At 48.6% G+C, this 20,578-nt stretch overlaps 1 protein-coding gene across 1 annotated transcript in view; it reads right to left on the reverse strand.

Annotated features, from left to right (window-relative positions):
• The window catches only part of GPR137B (G protein-coupled receptor 137B), a 52,325-nt gene that overhangs the window by 6,029 nt on the left and 25,718 nt on the right, over window positions 1-20,578 (reverse strand). Inside the window, exons 2-5 of the mRNA XM_082854555.1 lie at window positions 18,396-18,445; window positions 9,603-9,825; window positions 6,624-6,773; window positions 4,191-4,319 (exon numbers count right to left, since the gene is read on the reverse strand). Coding sequence (XP_082710681.1) covers window positions 4,191-4,319; window positions 6,624-6,773; window positions 9,603-9,825; window positions 18,396-18,445 — 552 coding nt within the window. The remainder of the gene's footprint in view (window positions 1-4,190; window positions 4,320-6,623; window positions 6,774-9,602; window positions 9,826-18,395; window positions 18,446-20,578) is intronic.

A 20,578-nucleotide genomic window follows, 5' to 3' on the forward strand; every position in this document is an offset into this window, starting at 1 on the left:
TTAAAAACGTTTTTCTGTCAAAAGACCATCAAGTGAAAAGACAGCCACAGAATGAGAAAATATTTGCAAATCACGTATCTTTACAAGGGACATATCTAAAATATATAAAGGACTCATAACTCAATGGTAAAAAGACAACTCAATTTAAAAGTGGGCAGGGAATTCCCTGGTGGTCCAGTGGTTAGGACTCTGCACTCACTGCTAAGCACCCAGGTTCAATCCCTGGTTGGGGAACGAAGATCCCACAAGCCATGCACTGCAGCCAAAGAAAAATAAAGTTTTTAAAAAGTGGGCAAAATATCTGAATAGACATTTTTCCAAGGAAGATATACAAATGGCCCATAAGTACATAAAAAATGCTTGACATCATTAGTCATCAGGGAAATACAAATCAAAAGCCACAGTGAGATCTCTATCAGGGCATCCTGAATCAGAAAGATAGATAACAGGGGCTTCCCTGGTGGCGCAGTGGTTGAGAGTCCGCTTGCTGATGCAGGGGACACGGGTTCGTGCCCCAGTCCGGAAGGGTCCCACATGCTGCGGAGCAGCTGGGCCCGTGAGCCATGGCCGCTGAGCCTACGCGTCTGGAGCCTGTGCTCCGCAACGGGAGAGGCCACAACAGTGAGAGGCCTGCGTACTGCAAAAAAAAAAAAAAAGAATCCGCCTGCCAATGCAGGGGACATGGGTTCGAGCCCTGGTCTGGGAAGATCCCACATGCTGCAGAGCAACTAAGCCCGTGTGCCACAACTACTGAGCCTGTGCGCCACAACTACTGAAGCCCATGCGCCTAGAGCCCGTGCTCCGCAACAAGAGAAGCCACTGCAATGAGAAGCCCGTGCACCGCAACGAAGAGTAGCCCCGCTCACCGCAACTAGAGAAAGCCCACGCGCAGCAACGAAGACCCAACACAGCCAAAAATAAATTTTTTTTTAAAAAAGGGATGAAAGACTTGAAACCATAAAACTCCTAGAAAAAACATAGGCAATAACGTCCTTGACATCAGTCTTGACGATTTTTGGATCTGACTCCAAAAGCAAAGGAAATAAAAGCAAAAATATACAAGTGGGACTACATGAAACCAGAAAGCTTCTGCACACCAGAGGAAACCATCAACAAAATGAAAAGGCAACCTACTGAATGGTAGAAAATATTGGCAAATCCTAGATCTGATAAGGGGTTGATATACAAAATATATAAAGAACTCATACAACTCAATAGCAAAACAAAAAACAAACCCACCACAATCTGATTTTAAAATGGGCAGAGGATATGAATATTCTTCCAAAGAAGATGGCCAACTGGTTACATGAAAAGATGCTCAATGTCATTAATGATCAGGGAAATAAAAATCAAAACCACAATCAGTATCTCTGCATACCTGTCAGAATGGCTATAATCAAAAAAAAAAAAAAAGTGTTGGCAAGGATGTGGAGGAAAGGGAATCCTTGAATCCACGTGCACTGCTGGTGGGAATGTAAATTGGTGCAGCCACTATGGAGGTTCCTCAAAAAATTAAAAACAGAACTACCACGATCCAGCAATTTCTCTTCTGCATATTTATCTGGAGAAAACGAAAACACTAATTCAAAAAGATATATATACCCCCATGTTCGCTGCAGCATTATTTACAATAGCCAAGATGTGGGAACAACCCAAGTGTCCACCAATGCATGGATGGATAAAGAAAATGTGATAACACACACACTAGAAATATTCAGCCATAAAAAGAATGAAATCTCCTGGTAAACCATAATGGAAAAGAATATGAAAAAGAATACATATATGTATAACCGAGTCACTGCTGTACAGCAGAAATTAACACAACATTGTAAATCAACTACACTTCAATAAAATTTAAAAAAAAAATGAAATCTTGCCATTTGCAAAAATATGGTTGGACCTTGAGGGCATTATGTTGTGAAATAAGTCAACTAGAAAAAGAAAAAGGTCAATCCCATATGATCTCACTTATATGTGGAATCTAAAAACAAAGAAACCCCAAGCTCACAAATACAGAGAACAGACTAGTGGTTGCCTGAGGTTGGAGGTGGGTGAAATGGGTGAAGAAAGTCAAAAGATACAAACTCCCAGTTATGAAATGAATAAGTCATGGGGATCCATGTACAACATGGTGACTATAGTTAATACTGTATTGCATATTTGAAATTAGTTATAAGAATGGATCTTGAAAGTTCCTACTGCAAGAAAAAAAATTGATAAGCTATGTGTGGTGACACATTAGTTGGACGTACTGTGCTGATCATTTTGAAATATATATAAATATCAAATCGTTACACTGTAAACTAAAACGAATATAATGTTGTATCAGTTATACCTCAATAAAAACAAACAAAACAACAAATAATAATGTAACAGTGTAAAATGTCTTGACGCCAAAAAGTTTGGGAACCACTGCTCTAGATAATACCCTAAACAGTAAATATATTCAAACACAATAGCCAAGTAACTCTATACACATACACACAGTGTGTTAAGGGTGACACGTTTCCCTGGACAATGAGACCTGAGAGTACAAATGAGACTATCCCTAATATTCTGTATTCACTTAATAAAATAGTACTTTGAAACTCAACCAGGATGATTCTTTATACTATTTCTTTCTTTTTTTATTTTTTTGCGATACGCGGGCCTCTCACTGCTGTGGCCTCTCCCATTGCGGAGCACAGGCTCCGGACGCGCAGGCTCAGCAGCCATGGCTCACGGGCCCAGCCGCTCCGCGGCATGTGGGATCTTCCCGGACCAGGGCACGAACCCGTGTCCCCTGCATCGGCAGGCGACTCTCAACCACTGCACCACCAGGGCAGCCCCTTTTTCTTTCATTTTAATCAACAGAGATGTGATGGAAAGAACATTAAGTATCAAGAGAAAAAAACAGTACTTTGAACAACGGTCTTTCACCCCTTAGGACTCAGATGTGCGCTCTCCTCGGGCTGCCTTGGGCTTAGGGAGTGTGGTTCCTGAGCCTCTGCCTCTCTGGTGGGCAGGCCCATGGGGCCGAGGGGAGGCACAGTGAGCACGGGCATGTTTGTTAGGAGGCTCTTTCCAGAAGCTTCAACTGTCTGTCTTCAGAGAAGGAAAGCAAACAAGGCACTAGACCCTGGCCTGGAGTCCCCTGCCCACCTTCCCCGTGTTTCTCTGCCACTGATGGGGAAGCATTTGGGTCTGACTTTATAGAAGCCTCCAGGTGTTCCCAATGCCAGTAAAGGTCAGACAGAGCACACAACTGCTGTCCTGAAGCTAAAAATAATAAAAGGCGAGGAAACGGACTCTCAGATCTAGAAAACAGCGCCCACACACTCTGTCTTCAAGGGCCCATTGGTCAGGCTGTGCTTCTCCACTACCCACCCTGCTCCAGTATGACTTTTTTCTGTTTTTGTTTTCCTATTCCTGGCTCACTAGTGACTATCCAGAGATGAATAAGAAAACAAAACAAAAGACAAGATAAAACACAAAACAGGTTAGTTACTGTATCTATGCTTTCCCTGCCACCCACACTTTGCTTCCATTGGCCAAAAACCGTTCACTATACTTTTCTGTGGGCTTCACAGATGAGTGATTCAAAATCCTACCACTAGTTCCTATGGATGGGATAATTCAGGGAGCAAAGCTTCCGGGAGCCTCCCCACTCCACCGGGTTTGGCATTTTTCTGCCCCGCCCCCATAAAGACATTTATATGAAGCTGGTTGAGCAGAAACGTGACCAAATTGGGGGAGTGACTTTAGCATTCTTCACAATAAGGTTGTATCTCCCCATCACTCCACCCCCTAATCACCAACCAGCACAACACAGGGGTGAAGAGCTGAACTACCATTCTCTATTTTCCTTTGCTAAAATAAAGCTTCTACCTTTGGTTCACAGCAAGTCAAGTCTCAAATACTAGTGAGGTGGCTGTTTCATTAGAATAAAAAGTTAATCACTATCTCCAGGCCTCAAGATGCAACTTAAATTTTTTTTTTTTTTTGGTAAAATAAAGCTAAACTGAAAAACAAATTTCCCTCAAAAGAAAATTAAGGGAAAAGAAAGTCTCAATTAAATAGACAAGGAACTTTTCATATCAGAATAGGATGGAAGAGGCTCTCTATTGAAAAATCTAAGAAAAAATTCCAACTGTATGCTTCGTGATTAGAATTAGGAGATGTTTTCTGCAAATACAAAGTGGTTTACTTACGAGGTCCTTTGCAGAATTTCTAACTCGAAAGAAGTAGACCACTAAGGTGGTAGGTAAGAGTTCCCACACAAAGAGGACCACTCCAAATACTATGTATCCGGCATCTCCCAGCTGATTCTTCAAGTCTGCCTGTTGAAAAGAGAAGAAAATAAGAGAGTCGCTAGGTTGAGGGCAGAGGAAATAAGTTTGATTTGATTCTTTCTAACATGACAGAGACTAATAATCTAATACAGTGTAATTCTTTCCCCAAAAAATGTGCATGTTGAAATCAGATACTACTAATGGTCCAGACCTCAGGTGGGGAGTTATTTAAACCAGACAGGATAGATAATTATCTTCTTCAACAACTAAGTAATGAGAATGCTCTGTTGCCTTCTCGCGATTCTTAAGAGCAACGTATCATGTGTTACCCTTGGTCTCATCCTTGGGATGAACGTGTCAGTTTTTAAACTTCTCTTCACATTAACCACATCCTATGATTTATCCTTTAAAGCTTTACTACAGGCTAGATTGTCTAGAAAAAAGTTCTCTGAGTCCAGGATGTTTACCTGCCGGACCCGTGAGATGGCTGAGTGGATGTGGCGTAGCAGTGCTGTCCTCTCTGTAGGGCAGAGGGAAGGTGTGTGAGGTTGTCTCTGGGCAAGTCGATCAGAAAGGCCATCATTTCAAAGGAAGACTGCACCAACATCAAACCATAGGGGCCGATCCCCTGAACGGAATCCTTTTGCCTTCTCTACTACATCGCGTGTAAAGTACAGTAACCGAACCAGTCATGCTCTCCTTCGGAAAGATCACTCTCACACTCTGCATCCCAAATTCTACTTGCATGTCTCAAAAGTGTGTTGTGTGTGCTGCTTCCATTCTACATAAATAACCCGCAACTCGGGGCCGTCTGTTTTGCTTGCTCCTAGATCATTTTGGTTGCAACACACAGATCTAGATATGTATAAATAGATATCCCCAAAACAACAGAATTTTTTAAACTGTGATATTTTAAGTTCGTTATAATTATAAGCTCTTAATTGAAAGAAACGTTGAAATAATTATTTTGTTTTAAAACCAAATCTCTGTTGTTTAATGGGGACAGAGTCTCAGTTTGGGAAGATGAAGAAGTTCCGGAGATGGACGGTGGTGATGGCTGCACAAGTGTGTCAGTGCACTGAATGCCTCTGAACTGGACACTCACAGATGATGAAAACGGTCGATTGTGTTGTATATTTTACCACAATAAAAATCCTCGATGTATTATGAGTAAGTTTCTAGTTTATCATTGTTGAACGTTTAGATCTTTATGTGTTTGATTTCTCACAACAGGACAGAGCTTCAGCAGTGCTTTGCCCACCTTCCCCCCATCCTATATTTGTGCCGTTCGTTTGGGTGAGGGGCGGCGGTGTTCATTGTGGCGGTTTTTATCCTTTCTAATATAACATCTTGCATGTGCCTCTTCTGGATTTCATCTTGTCCTCACAGTTTTAACTTATCATGGTCATTTTATTCTCTCCTCCAGAGTCACAATTCAGTGCAAGGTTTGAGCACTGTTGGGATTTTAGAAGTGGATTTGTCTAGAGTTGGGTATTCAGTGTTTTTCCAGGAACATCTCAGGAGCGTTTGCCATTCAATCCAATAGACTCCTACTACAGACGTTTCTCTTTCTTTGTTGTAATGGCTTATGTGCGTGGCTCTTTTCCTCAGCAGACACAAACTCCTACTGGGAGGCTTAGGTCTGTTCTTTTTTGTGTCCCCAGCACTTTGCCCAGGGCTGGAGACAAAGAATCGATATTTCTCAAATGAGAGAACACTAATTCTCATTCTTTTTTATTTTGAGCTTTTGTGAAGATGGATGCCATATTATATTTCACTACCTTTGTTCATTTGTTTTATAATTTATGAATTTCTAGAATACATTATAAAAAACAAAGAGTTTCATATTGGGATATAAAATGGGCTCTTACTAACACCTTAATATTCTTGGTCACGTTTGTCTAGATTTCCTCAAATGCTATTAGTTTACATGCTCCATTAAAAACAACGTCATAATTTTATGTATTTTCTGAAACCTGGATACGATTTGTTTTTACCTTTGCAAATTTCACCCTTTAATAACATCATATTACATTTATATGAAGGCACTTAAAAAATTTAAGTACTGCTTGACAAAAACCCCAGAAAGTCAAAAGCAGAAGTGTGTGTGTGTGTGTGTGTGTGTGTGTATGTGTGTGTTTCCTGGTTTTCTCAGAAGACATGTGAGCTGGAACAAGGCAGGAACTATGATCCCGCTTTACAGGTGAGGGTGCAGACACCACCCAGGTAAGTGATTCTCAAGGTCACCCAGCTATTTAGCGGCAGAATCAAGGAGCTTACACCTCTCTGCCACGTGGGATGCTGCAAAGCAAAGAGCCACCGATCAGGTGGCCCTCGTCGGCGCCCACTGACCTGGTCTGACACATTGTACCAGTCGTAATCAAAGGAATGGACATTCTTGCTCTGAGAAAACGACAGGATGAACAGGTTGTAGCAGGCTCGGGAGGCGTACAGCAGGATGACGGTCACACCGACGGCAGTCACCTGACACACGGAGGAGCCCTGGAAGAGAAGGAGCCATGAGGGGGACGCCCGTTCCGGGCCCAGGACCCCAGCCCCCTCCCAGAACACGGGCTGTGTTCAGACCTGCTAAAGCTTCGATCTCAGAGGCACTGCCGTCTCCTCCAAGCTTCTCCTCCACCCTCAGACCTTAAACCCAACTGCAAACCTCACCTCACACCACACCCATCCCAAACTTCAAATTATCTTCATAGAGATGCTTCAAAACCTGGGACTTGATCTGGAGATGCCTGAAAATAGGAGCCATTTGCCTAAGGCCTAGGGTTTGGAAGAACAAGAAAGTCAGACGGCTTATTTGGTTAAATCTCTAAATGCCGCTGGCTCAGCTCCAAGGACCCTCTCAGCTTATGAGCCCAGGGCCTGGCCCCTGGCTTGAGGACAACAAAACCACCTCAGAGGGATGGCGGCTGGCAGACAGCGCTGCTGTGGACAGTGGCTCTGGGCGGTGAGCACTTCCTCAAGACCCAGCATCCTCTAGGCGGGAGTGCTGGAGTCCCCACGTGACTCAGGGCTTGCAATTCTGTGAAAATGCGTCATCTGTGCCCCCATTTACGAAGTTTCAATTTCCAAAGTGAGATGACCCCTGGCTAGAAACGGTTAACTAAAAACCTGAAACCAATTTTTGAGTTTTGTGTTTGAAAGTCATCAACTAAATCTAAGCTAGTGTTTTATTTTGCCAGTGGTAGTTTATTATTAGCTTGTTTGCCATAGGGGTCATCTAAACGGTACTTCGACAATCTAAAATGTGACCCCTCCTATAAAAATCACAATCCTGTCTTTAAAAAGCCTTCGCTAGCCCTTATGCACGAGACACTATAAATAATAAAGTCAGGCAAAGTGACGTCTAAAATTTGCCGACTTTTCTCAATCAGAAAACGACGGTGCCACAGTAACTTCTGGGATTCGGCAAGAGTTCAGTCACATCACAGGATGCCCTGATGAAGGCTTTGTATTTTTGAAGTTGGAGGCGCAGACTTTAATCTACTGATCACTCCTGAAGACACAGGATCGTGGAAGGCACGGTTGTTCAAGTCTTCAGACCAAAGATGTTACAGCCACACGGGCTGCGAGGCAAGGAAGGCAGGGGGGTGCCCCGGGGCACAGCATCACTGAATTTCCGAAGCAGAGGAGCTGTGAAATCACTCAACTGCTTTACACATGAGAAAACCCACACTCCGTGGGGCGACAGGCTGGTGGGCCTGGGGTCCCGCGGCCAGCCAGAGCCCAGGGCGTCTCTCCTGACCTCCACTCGCCACCAGGCTTCTCAATGAGGTAGAGTCGGGGACCAGGCTGGTGAGGGGCACCTCAGAACCCCTGCTCCAGGCAGCAGACCTGCCCTTCTTTGTTTTTTGTTTGTTTTTTTGCGGTACGCGGGCCTCTCACCGTTGCGGCCTCTCCCGTTGCGGAGCACAGGCTCCGGACGCGCAGGCTCAGCGGCCATGGCTCACGGGCCCAGCCGCTCCGCGGCATGTGGGATCTTCCCGGACCGGGGCACGAACCCGCGTCCCCTGCATCGGCAGGCGGACTCTCAACCACTGCGCCACTAGGGAAGCCCCCCTCTTTGTAACTCTGGGGGAAGAAAAGGAGAAGACAGGAACCCTAGAGTGGGGGGCACAGCAGCTAAACAAGAGGACGGGCAGGAGCTGCCCCCTCCCAGTGTACGGTCAGCCCACTCAGGGTGGCTGTTCTCTTGCCCTCTGTCCATCCTCTGCCTGACCAGGGCCCGCTTCACCTACACCTACTCACAGGGCTGACCTGCCTACATACTTGCTCCCAGGGCCCAGCTGGTGACTGTTCTTATCAAGGGGGCGGGGAGGGGTGGGCCCCTCTGCTGGTTTCCCTGGTAACTAAGGAGCCCACCGGATGTCAATCCCCCCACCTTAACTGGTAACCTCTCCTTCCCCCGCCCCGGGAGCGAAGACCGCCACCAAGTCCTGCCTGCCGTCCACTGCACTCGGTGGGGTGTTTCTGCAGGACCTTGCTTCACACGTGTAAGCTCCCCCATCTATTAAACCACTGATGTCTCTGTTGCTGACTCCGGGCTCTTTCTTTGGTCTTGAAGCTGGTTATGCACAGGGATTGCAGGTCTGTGGGCTGCAGCCCAACACACAGCGTGTCTGGCTCCATCTCTGAACTGTCACCATGAAAGGCCTGATGTCCTGAACCCTGGGAGCAGTTCCCACTCTTAAGGGCGACCCCCTTATGGGCACAGCCAAGGCAGGGGTGAGCGTGGATCTGAGTCTCCCTGCACTACGACAGGGTGGTGGAGAGGAGAGACCCCAGGCCCCGGAGCCAGGCTGCGGAGACCAAATCTTGGCTCTGCATCTCCTGGCTGTGTAACCCAGGGCGAGCCTCTGACCTCTTTTTGCCTCAGTTTCCCTATCTATCAAGTGAGTGATACCTACTCCCATAGAGTTGTGAAGGTTACAGTCGTTTCCACATGCAGAGCGCTTATAAAAGTGCCGGGAACGCAGGGAACACTAGGTGTGTGTTTCTATTAATATTAGTGGCACAATCAATGCCACTGGTCCTTTAAAATGTCACTTAAACCGCTGTATCCATAAACCAGAGTCTTAGCTCTCTGCCAGTAACTCTGCACACCCCCATACGCCACAAGCCACCCAGAGCCAACTCTTCTCACATACAAAATTCAAGGAACTACAAGGCTCCCTGTTTTGGCAACCACAACCCGGCTCATCATTTGCAGGAGGTCAGGTGTGAGAGGCATTGGTTGAGTTCTGTTTGCAAACCAGGGAACTCTTCTGAGAACCAGGGGGAACCAGCAGGATCTCGACCACATGTCCACCTTACCTTAGACTCCAAGTAAATGTTGGCTAAGGACATCTTGGAGATTTTGTAGAGACAGATGGACAGGGAGACGGCACACAGCACGAAGAGCGAGTCGTTGATGGCCACACGCACGGAGACGATCCCTTTCCTCTCCCAGGTGCCCGTCTTCACCAGCACTGCACAGGTTAAATTCACCAGCAGGAAAACGAGGCTGATGAAGAGTGAGGCCAGGTAGAGGGGTAACCTGGGAAGGACCAGAGAAGAGACTGAAGGCATCCTTCCACGCATGCTGCCCGTACATTCTAGATCAATCCACAAGGAAACTGTGATTTTTTTTTTTTTTTTGGTTAAATGCTAGAAGCAGAACATGCCAAAGTTAACACTTAAGAGCTCAGAGTTTGGGGCTGGTAGATGCAAACGATTACATTTAGAATGGATAAACAACCAAGTCCTACTGTAGAGCACAGGGAACTATATTCAATATCCTGTGATAAACCATAATGGGAAAGAATATAAAAAGAATGTGTATATGTGTATAACTGAGCCACTTTGCTGTACAGCTGAGATCGGCACAACATTGTACATCAACTATATTTCAATTTAAAAAATCAAAAAAAAAGAAAAAAAAAAAAGAGCTCGGTCTTTGGAGGGTTCCCAATCTAAAAGATGAATCAACTACAAACTGTGCTCTCAGGAAGGTCCTTTACCCGAGCCCCGCTTCCCCTGTCCCTGGGAGGCTGTGAGGATCAGAGGGGTGTATGTACATGGGCTGATGCACCCGCTACTCACAAGGATGCAGAGAGCAGAGCCGGGCTCAGAGGCAGGGCTGGGTTTCGGGGAGAGCGGGAAGCATCCTGCACTCTGAGAACCTGGGCAAGATCGCCCTGGGTGAGCCTCAGTGTCACCATCCGAAAGCAGACTAAATAATACCCACCTTGCTGGCTGTTTTTGCAGATCAAGCGAGATAATGCCTAAAAAGGATTTTAGGGAATTCCCTGGTGGTCCAGTGGTTAGCGCTCTGCGCTTTCACTGCCGAGGGCCAGGGTTCCACCCCTGGTAGGGGAAGTAAGATCCTGCAAGTGGCGCAGCCGAAGAAGAAAGGGTTTTTCCACCCCCCCCCAAAGTCATCGAGTCTGGGCAGCACCCCCTTTTGCGTGGGAACACTCACTAGTGGACAGTCTGCAGTGAGTACGCCTCAGCCTCAGCACTTTCCCCGGGGCCGGAAGGGGACGGGCTATACCACTGGCCGTTTGTTGTTTTTTTTTCTCGGTACGCGGGCCTCTCACTGTTGTGGCCTCTCCCGTTGCGGAGCACAGGCTCCGGACACGCAGGCTCAGCGGCCATGGCTCACACGCCCAGCCGCTCCGCGGCATGTGGCATCTTCCCAGACCGGGGCACGAACCCGCGTGCCCTGCATCGGCAGGCGGACTCTCAACCACTGCGCCACCAGGGAAGCCCCCACTAGCCGTTTTTGACTTGTGGTTTCTCAGAGCTACACGCCGCCTACGTGACCTGTGCAAGGTCTAGACAGAGGTTTCTCAGATTTACCAAAACCGAAATCAGTTCAAGTTTCCCTCTAGGACTGTCCATATCGTGTTTACTTCAGGTAAATATCACTCAAGAGGCAAATAAGGAACAGACTGGTTTGGCTCAAAAATAGACCATTTAAGTTGAATATGTCCGCAAGTCCCAAAGCAGAAAACCAGCAACTAAAAGCAGGCTTGAAGCTAGAAGGTAGTGTTGGGGTCTTCCAAAGCCATCACAGACTGGGTCCTGGTCCCAGCTCCAGCCATCACGCCACTGACAGTAGCCGGTGCAGTGACTGCTGGGAGGCGAAGCACAGCGATGGGGCAGCTGCAGTTTGCTTTCCTGCCATCAGATGTCAGGGTGATGGAATAAACCCCCACTTACCCAAGCTAATCTGAATGGGATTTTATGTCTTGCAATGAATGATTTACTATCCACTGGCAAAGGCTCTCACGTACTTTTTCTACCAAAGGAACTTGGCCTACCCCACCCCTCCTCAGCCTTCAGATCTTAGCTCAAACATCACTGCTTTCAAGAAGCCTTTCCTGACACCTCCTGCACACCCAGCCCTCACCAGACGCACACGATCAGGTCTCCCTGAGGTCCGCTTCCCGGTCCCCCGCACTTGAACTTCGCAGACTTATCACCAGTTTATAATGAAGCATACGGACAGTGATCTGACCACATGCTGTTTCTACCCAGGCAGTTCGCTCCACGAGGGTCGAGATTTCGGCTATTTCCTTCCCCCCTCTATCCACACTGTATACCGCAGGAGCTCAATAAATGTCAAGGAGGAAGAGAGGGAAGGAGTCAGCCAGATGAAATGTGCACTCTGAATCCAGGAAGCGGCAGCTGACTAAACAAGGGCTGCCCTTTCTCTCCTACACACACTACTGCAGCAGATACTAGATCCTCCCCCTTCTTGTGGAGACAATCTAAACTTGAGGGGCTGTCTCTTTCAAAGTTAGAGAGAAAGAACTGCAGTTCTTCCCACCCGAGCCCTGTGCTGGGGGGCCGAGGTAACAAGATGGACAAGAGGTGGCCCGGGTCCCCTGCTCAGGGTGGCCGGGAAGACACTGGAGGGACGGACAAAGCACACGGAAGACAGAGTATGATTGGTACAAAGTCAGAGATGCAGGAAAGAGTCTGCTTCGTTCGGGCTGAAGGGTGTTTGTAGGACTGAGCACCAGCCCTGCAGGGGAGACAGACGGGGGTGGGAGAGAGACCGGAGGGGTGGGCAGGACAGCCGGGGAACACTCGAGGTTGATAAGCAAAGGAGTGACCGACGTGGCCATGTCTGTCTTTGAGAAAGACGGGCTGGCAGAGCAGGGAAGGGGTGAAGAGCCCGCAGTCGGCAGACAACGGCTCCGGGGAGATGAGCAGGGAGGCGTGCCAGAGGCAGGGGGGCGGGGGGCCGTGGGGATGGACACAGGGTGATGCCATTAAAGGAGATGAGAGATGTGCACAGGGGTGGTGAGAGCTGCCGCCCACCGGCCCAGGGCAAGGTCCAGCGTGACCCTCGCCCCTGGAGTTGTGCCGCGTGAGGCTGGCGGTGGGCAGCTCTTTGAAAGCTCAGAGATCCATCTTCACGTGTAGTCACGCATTCAAAGCTTTTCACACAGAAACAGGTTTGGGGCAGGGGGGATGCACATGAATTAGTTGCCAAGGACAGGTTCTTTTATAGGATGTGATCACTGGTCCAGGCCCTTGCAATCCACCTCATCTGCTCTGTACCACGTTCTCACGGTGATGGGGGAAATCAGGGGCATGGAGAGAGAGACAAAGGCAGGACCAATGGGGAGTCACCAAAAATCTGCATTCTGGTTCCTCGAAAGCCCTATTTTTTTGTTTTATTATTATCTGCTGCGCTTTTGTGAAGAACACAATTTAGAAACATCCAGAACCCTCTGGAATCAGCCCTACCGTTCCCAGCCCCTTGGTGGTATGTGCGCACACTCTGTACACACGTGACGGCGATGAGCCTCCGGGAAAAGCACAATCTGGACATTCAGCTTTTCCGGAGGACTCCTCCTGGGTATGTTTTAAATACTATGGTGGATATAAATTCTTACTACTCTTTACTACAGTAAATACTACAGGACCCCCAGAGGACACTGGGGACAGGAAAAGCAAAAGCCAGCCAGGCCCAGCTCACCACCCAGACACACTGCTGGTGTGTGCCCCCGGCCACCCTCTCTGTCTTGAATGGTCACACGACAGCCACCGAGCCTCTGCTCCCCCCATACCCTCCCCAGCTCTGCTCTCATCTGCTGGGCTTGGGTCACAGAGCCACGACGCTAGGTGGGTCCTCGGCCGCTCGGGGCTGCCGTGTCCTCCTCTGTGAAACGGAGCTGACCCTTCCTTCCTGCCTCAAAGAACCGCTGTGAGAATTCAAGGGACCCTGAGCTTCTCCTCTGACATCACCCAGGGAGCAGTGAGGCCTCACCCTCGTCAAGAGCAACTTCTAGAAAAAGGCGTCACCTCCTGCCCCATCACCTCCTCCGCAGGTACCCCTGCTGCCTCAAGTCCTCCCACCACCTGCTCACTGACCTCAAAGGCGTGACCCTCGCCCCATCCTTCCCCCGTCTGAGCCTGTCCCTGGAGGCCCCTGGTCCCTCTTCCCCCTCTTCTTCCCCCAGGGTGACAGCACCTATGGCTCCTGCTCTGCACCCTCTTCCTCGGGAAATACGTTCCCTCCTCCGGCCTCAGTTACAGCTCCTGTACGACCACGTTCAAAAGCGCTTGTCTCACCAACCGGACCATCCCCTCAGTGGACGATGCTCAGAATTACCTCCGGCCTGCATTCCAAGATGTCAACCGTGGCTGCGCGGGAAAGAACCTCCTCCTGCGGCCTGATGTCACCACGGAGGACGTGTGTCGGCTCTGTGCCAAGAAGTTCCAGGGGGCCGACCCCGAGGAGTCCGGGGAAGAAGAGCCCACCGCCTCCTAGGAGACACGTGAGGCTTCCCAGTGGCGCATCCAAAGGGCGGAGTCAGGAACCTGGCCTCTGGCTTCCACGTGCTCGTGCTTGAAAAGCAGTCACCTCCTTGGGGACCGCTCGGTTCTGTGATGGAGCCATCCACAGGCCGACGTGGCCAAGGGCACCTTTAGCCACGACGCCCAAGCAGGGTAGCTGAGGTTCATGTAACAGTAGGATCCATCCTTCGGAGCTGGAGAATTGCATCTGATGGTTCAGGTGCCCCAAGATCGTTTGCTGCCTGCGCCCAGCCAGGTTCTGGGTTGGCTCATGTGTATGTATACGTACTAAATAAACATTTAAGGTACAAGCTCTTGAGTTCAACAGCTGGCTTTTGGGAAGACTGTCCGATGCGGTGCATGAAAGACCTCTCAGTTCAGTGTCTCCATCCATTCCTCCCTCCCTCCCTTCCTTCCTTCTTTTTTTAATGAAGAGCCTTTGTGTTTTTATATCTTTCATAGAAATTTTTATAGTAGTTGCAGGTAAACTGTCAGGATTGGTTTTTCAAATATTTTTGTAACTTTAAGATATTCTATAATTATGCATGCGATTTTAACATTTAACATGCAAAAAGAAATCTCTTGCTGGATTTGAGAGTACTGCATTTTAAAAGTCTCTCTTCTGTAACCGGATGTTTGGGCAACTTTGTGGGGAGAGACTGCTGGGTTTCTTACAGCCATGTATTACTGACACTGGCCACAGAATGCCTTTGGAAATCCGACGTACTGTTATCACCTTATTCACGCTCAGTGGTATCGCATTGTTTTGTGTTTTCACCAAGTGATGCTGAGGATGAGGAAAGAAATGAATGTAGAGAGAGGTCGAGAGGGAAATACAGACGCTAACAGAGGACTAAGGGGTGGAGTCTGCTGGTTCAGGCTCCTTGAAGGAAGTGGGAAAAGGAGATAGAAGGAACCACCTATGCTGAAAATACTGTGAATATGCATTGAGATTTGCAGAATCTGTTCCATGTTATTTGCTTTCGGAAGCAATTTTGAAAACTCCACGAGGAAAAAAACATAAGAACAATGCTTTTTTTTTTTCCTTTTCCACATAAATCAAAACAAACAGCATCAAATTATTTTCGGCAGAAACCACGTAATGTGAGTTTCATTGAGTTAAATAAACTCAATGAAACTCACATTACGTGAGTTTGGAAAGGAGTTTGCAAATGCACCAAAAAGCCCACCTGTGTTGTAGAATGTGTGGTGAAGTTAAATTTCTGTTTTACGAAACCTCCTTGGGCGGGGGGCAGTTTGCACAGAGGATGAGGGTCTCGTATCAACGTAACACAGGTAGTTACAAAAACATGTTATTGTACTGTGTAAAGATGCATAGTCATCTAATTTGGTTGGCTTTGTACCTTGTCCCTTTCTAAGCTTTTGCTGTACATCTAGAACCCTCAACACATACCGTGTCGTACTTCCTTTTGTAAATTTTTTTTAATGGAATTTTGCACATAATACATTATAATACTGTATGATAATCATCTGTGAAAATAATCCTTGAAATATATATTTTTTAAAAGCGCTTGTCGGGCTTCCCTGGTGGCGCAGAGGATGAGCCTCTGCACATCCGGAGCCTGTGCTCCGCAGCAGGAGAGGCCACAACAGTGAGAGGCCCGCGTACCGCAAAAAAAAAAAAAAAAAAAAGCGCTTGTCTCGAGCCACTGCCTCTGTCCAAGTCGACTCACGTTCCAAACAGCCTCCACTGAGGCCCATGTGCAAGCTTAATTTCTAATGTTCCTCCTCCTGCACGTCCCCAAGTTTTCCTAATACAGCTGTCCCCCGGTATCTGCAAGGGACAGCTTCCAGGATCACCAGCCAATACCAAAATCCAAGGATGCTCAAGTCCACTATAGAGAATAGTGTCGTAAATGTCACATAAGGGACTGTCAGCCCCCTCCCACCCTCCAGATCTGCAGGTGCGGAATCTGTGGATACGGAGGGTTGACTGTAAAGTATTGCTACTTTAAACTGTCCTTAGAAGCAACATCATTCCATGGTAGACTCTGAAGTCCCAGACAAATAGTCTGGCAGAAACATGAACTGAACTCCTCAAAAGTAGTGAAGGGACAGACACAGAGAACAGACTTGTGATTGTCAAGGTGGGTTGGGGGAGGGATGGATTGGGAGTTTGGGACTAGCAGATGCAAGCTATTACATACAGAACGATAAACAAGGTCCTACTGTATAGTACAAGGAACTATTTTCAATATCCTATGATAAGCCATAATGGAGACGAATATGAAAAAGAATGTGTATATGTATAACGGAATCACTTTGCTGTACAGCAGAAATTAACACATCGTAAATCAAATATACCTCAAAAAAATTTTTTTAAAAAGCAGTAAAGGGCTTCCCTGGTGGCGCAGTGGTTAAAAATCCGCCTGCCAATGCAGGGGATGCAGGTTCAAGCCCTGGTCTGGGAAGATCCCACATGCCACGGAGCAACTAAGCCTGTGCGCCACAACTACTGAACCTGCGCTCTAGAGCCTGCAAGTGACAACTACTGAGCCCACCTGCCACAACTGCTGAAGCCCACACACCTAGAGCCTGTGCTCCGCAACAAGAGAAGCCACCGCAATGAGAAGCCTGCGCACCACAATGAAGAGTAGCCCCCGCTCGCCGCAACTAGAGAAAGCCCGCGCGGAGCAACGAGAACCCAACGCAGCCAAAAATAAATAAGTAAATTTTTTTTAAAAAGCATTGAAGGGAAACATCAAGATCAGATGAAAAACAAAAACAAACACACAGCACACAAGTCTCATCACTTGTATCTTGGCCCATGTACTATCGCCTAACTTTCTGAACTTCAGCTTCCTGGGATACAAAAGGAGGATCAAAACATACACTTCCAGGGCTTCCCTGGTGGCGCAGTGGTTGAGGGTCCACCTGCCGATGCAGGGGACGTGGGTTCGTGCCCCAGTCCGGGAAGATCCCACATGCCGCGGAGCGGCTGGGCCTGTGGGCCGTGGCTGCTGAGCCTGCGCGTCCGGAGCCTGTGCTCCACAACGAGAGAGGCCACAGCAGTGAGAGACCCGCGTACCGCAAAAAAAAAAAAAAAAAAGAAAAACATATACTTTCAGAATTTTAAATAAAAGTCTTTGTAAATTTAAGATGATACATGTTTAAATAAAATATGTATACATTTTTACATGTTTGTAAAGTAACAAAATAACTAAAATTTCATTTTGACTCTAGAAGGTAAGTGGCCAAAGCCACCTTTCCAGAAGTGTCTACCTAGGCAGCTGAGCTCTCCCAGGCAGGGAAATCAGGACACCTTGGCTCACGTGGTGCCCATCTCACACCTTCTGAACACCTTGTCTCCCTTCCCCCTCTGCCCAAGGTTGACCATTCTTGAATTTTGTTTTATGTTTTTTTCTATACAGCAGGTTCTTATTAGTTCTCTATTTTACACATATTAGTGTATACATGTCAATCCCAATCTCCCAATTCATCCCACCACCACCCCGCCCCCAGGGAAGTCCCCCAAGGCTGACCATTCTTGAAGCCACTGGGGTTCTTTGCTGCTGGGAAGTCAATAGGCCTCTTTGAAAACTTGGGGAAAGCGATGGACCCGCCCCGCACCCCCAGGAAAAACATGCATATCTACCTCCTGCCATCAATTCGGCATGTGATTTAAAGCCTCCCCTTCCAGATTATACGCCTCTCCTGCTCAGCCCTGTATGGGCCTCACTGGTGAGTTCCAGAAACAGAGCCCGCCAGCAGTCGGCAGCCAGGGACTGGGGGTCAGGCCACCAGGGGGAGGGGGCAGGGCCTGGGCACAAGGCTCTACCAGAGCTGCACCTGCACCCAGAGGGGAGGAAGGGGGATGTCTGGCCCCGTGGGCATCTTTAGGGAGCTCGCCTTCCTTCTGCTGAGGCCCTTGACCTCGCAAGCGCCTCGGAAAGGTTTAGATGCCGCATGCACGACTGAGACTTACTTCCCCTCTCCGTTCTCCTGGGTTAGGAAAGGCACCAGACTCTTGTTTCTTTTTTGGCCATGCCACACGGCATGTGGGATCTTAGTTCCCCGACCACGGATCAAACCCACGCCCCCTGCAGTGGAAGCTGGGAGTCTTAACCACTGGGCCGCCAGGGAAGTCCCTACCAGACTCTTGTTTCTTCTCATCATGGCCAATATGCTGCAAGGCCTGCTAAGCGGTGATTCAGTGAGCAGTGAACGCGACACCCAGCAAGCAGGCCGGTTTCGGGCAGCTCACAGAGGAGTGATGTGTGCAAACCTTGAGGTCACCTGCTGTCACACAGAGAAATGTCCCGGGGGGCGGGGGGCGGGGGGTGAACTTACCGGTATTTGAGTAATTCTGGAGAATATTTTGACTTGGCTTTAAAAATCACCTGCAATGACAAAAAAACACAGCAAGTTGGGTACACAATCTGCTGACACTGACAAACTGATATCATTGCTTAGAACTCCCCTTTCCCTTGGTGCCTGGGCACTGGGGCGCGGCCTCTGAAATTGAGATGTCTGCTTTGTGAGAAAGTTTGTGAAGCTAAACATTGTTTAGGCTGTGCATACAATTTAAATTTAATTTGAAACTTAAAAGGAAAAGTATTTACAAATGGTTAAAATGTTTTGTTTTTTTAAGGTATTACTGGTCTACCACTAGCCAGTACGTCCCTTATTTTAAGATTTATATTTGAGGGACTTCCCTGGTGGTCCAGTGGTTAAGACTCCACGCTTCCAATGCAGGGGGCGTGGGCTCAATCCCTGGTCGGGGAACTAAGATCCCACATGCTGCACAGTGTGGCCAAAAAAAAAAAAAAAAAAAAAAAAAATTTTGTATTTCAGTCCATACTTCCCCCAGAGATAAACAGTTCACTCTCACTTTATTAGGACTTTCACTGGCACCAAAAGAATGTGGTTTGAATGTACGTGTGTCCATCGACTCAGGCCTCAAACTCTGCAGCCCACTGGACTACAGGAGTGTCAAACTCGATGACATGCTGCCTGTTGGAATTTCCCCAGATTTTCGCAGCCTGCACAGTCTGTTAACAGGCCCATGTGGGGGGCAGAGGCTGGCCTGGCAGAGCCTGTGAGAAGGCCTTCGAAGGGGAGACGGAAAGCAGGTGTCAGCACAGGCTCCAGCCCCACGAGACACGCGGCTCTTCCCACGGGGTGGGTGTGTGCTCGCGGGAGCCCCGAGGGCGGTCACCGGTCAGCGTCTGGCTCGGGGTGCATTGGAGCAGCCGTGCAGGTGCCCATACGCTTTCTCTCCTGACCCCCGGTGTCTGCGAGCGGGTGGCGGCAGCACGGGCAGGAGGAACGGAAGGGTGTGGAAGAGGAGAGGAGTGAGGACATTTTTGCAGAGATGCTCCTGCCGTGGACCGCGAGGGTCAGACGACCTGCGCTCCCTGCATCCAGGCTCTCCCTCTGCACGGAGCTCCCAAACACGCCCTGGGCACCCCGCCTTTCCTCCTGCTGGCCCTGAGGGCTGCGATGTCCCGCTGGGAGCCCACCATCTTCCGCCACGCGCTGTTCCCCTCTCCTCAGCCCTCTGGGCCCTTGGTACTTGCCTTGGGATTTACTCAGCCCCCAGACACCTGTCTAAGGGGGAGAAGCCTTGCCTGAGTGGTAAGGAGGGAAGGACAAGGGGAAAACAGGGTGGGGAGTGAGAGCACGGTCCTGGCGACACGGGAGGAGGGGACAGGCAGCCCTGGAACGCATGGGGGCTCACGGGGGTTCCATACTGTCGCCCTCCTGTCTGAGGAGCAGTGAGGAATCAGTCTGCTGGAGGGCTATGCGAACACAATGCTGGGAAAGCCCTCAGTGGGTCCAAGTGCCCTGCCGTGTCTGCAGATGTAGACAGATGGCACGAGGGGCAGCGAGCCTCCAAGTGACCCTAGGGGCCGATTCCCACAAAACACGTGCAATAGAAGCAGCCATTCCCCCGGGAACCTTTTCAAAGACACTCTTCTGAGGACCCTCAGTAGTAATTCTCAGACTTATCCGTGCATAGGAATCACCCAGGGAACCTGCTAAAGATGCAAATCCCAGAGCCCCACCCTCCGAGGTGCCAAGCTGATGGGTCTGGGCTGGGGCCCAGGAATCTGCATTTTAATAGACGGCCCACCCCGAGCGAGTGATTCGGATTCAGGTTTGGCTAGCACAAAGACCGCCTCGTAGGAAATACGAAAGAGATGAAAACTGCCTGACCTATTATTCTTGAGTCGCTTTGCAATCATTCATTTCAAACGCACGGAAATACTTGATCACAGCAATGAGATGACACCACAGGAGTCCAGGTACAGTGCCAAGAACAGAGATCGGGGGACGCTCCAAGTCCACGGACAGCACCCCACGACGTTCACGCTCACGCCTGCCTCAAACTTACAACAACGTGCCACCAACTGAGGACTCTAATCCTCAGAATCAACATCTGGGTGAGAGGGGAACCGCAGACATTCCTACAGACTTTACAATAAGCAAACCCACGCCCCGCTTTTTAAAAACACATTTTCAGAGCTTCA

This window comes from Leucopleurus acutus, assembly GCF_964270905.1.
Source record: "Leucopleurus acutus genome assembly, chromosome: 14".
In the NCBI taxonomy this organism is placed as follows: domain Eukaryota; kingdom Metazoa; phylum Chordata; class Mammalia; order Artiodactyla; family Delphinidae; genus Leucopleurus; species Leucopleurus acutus.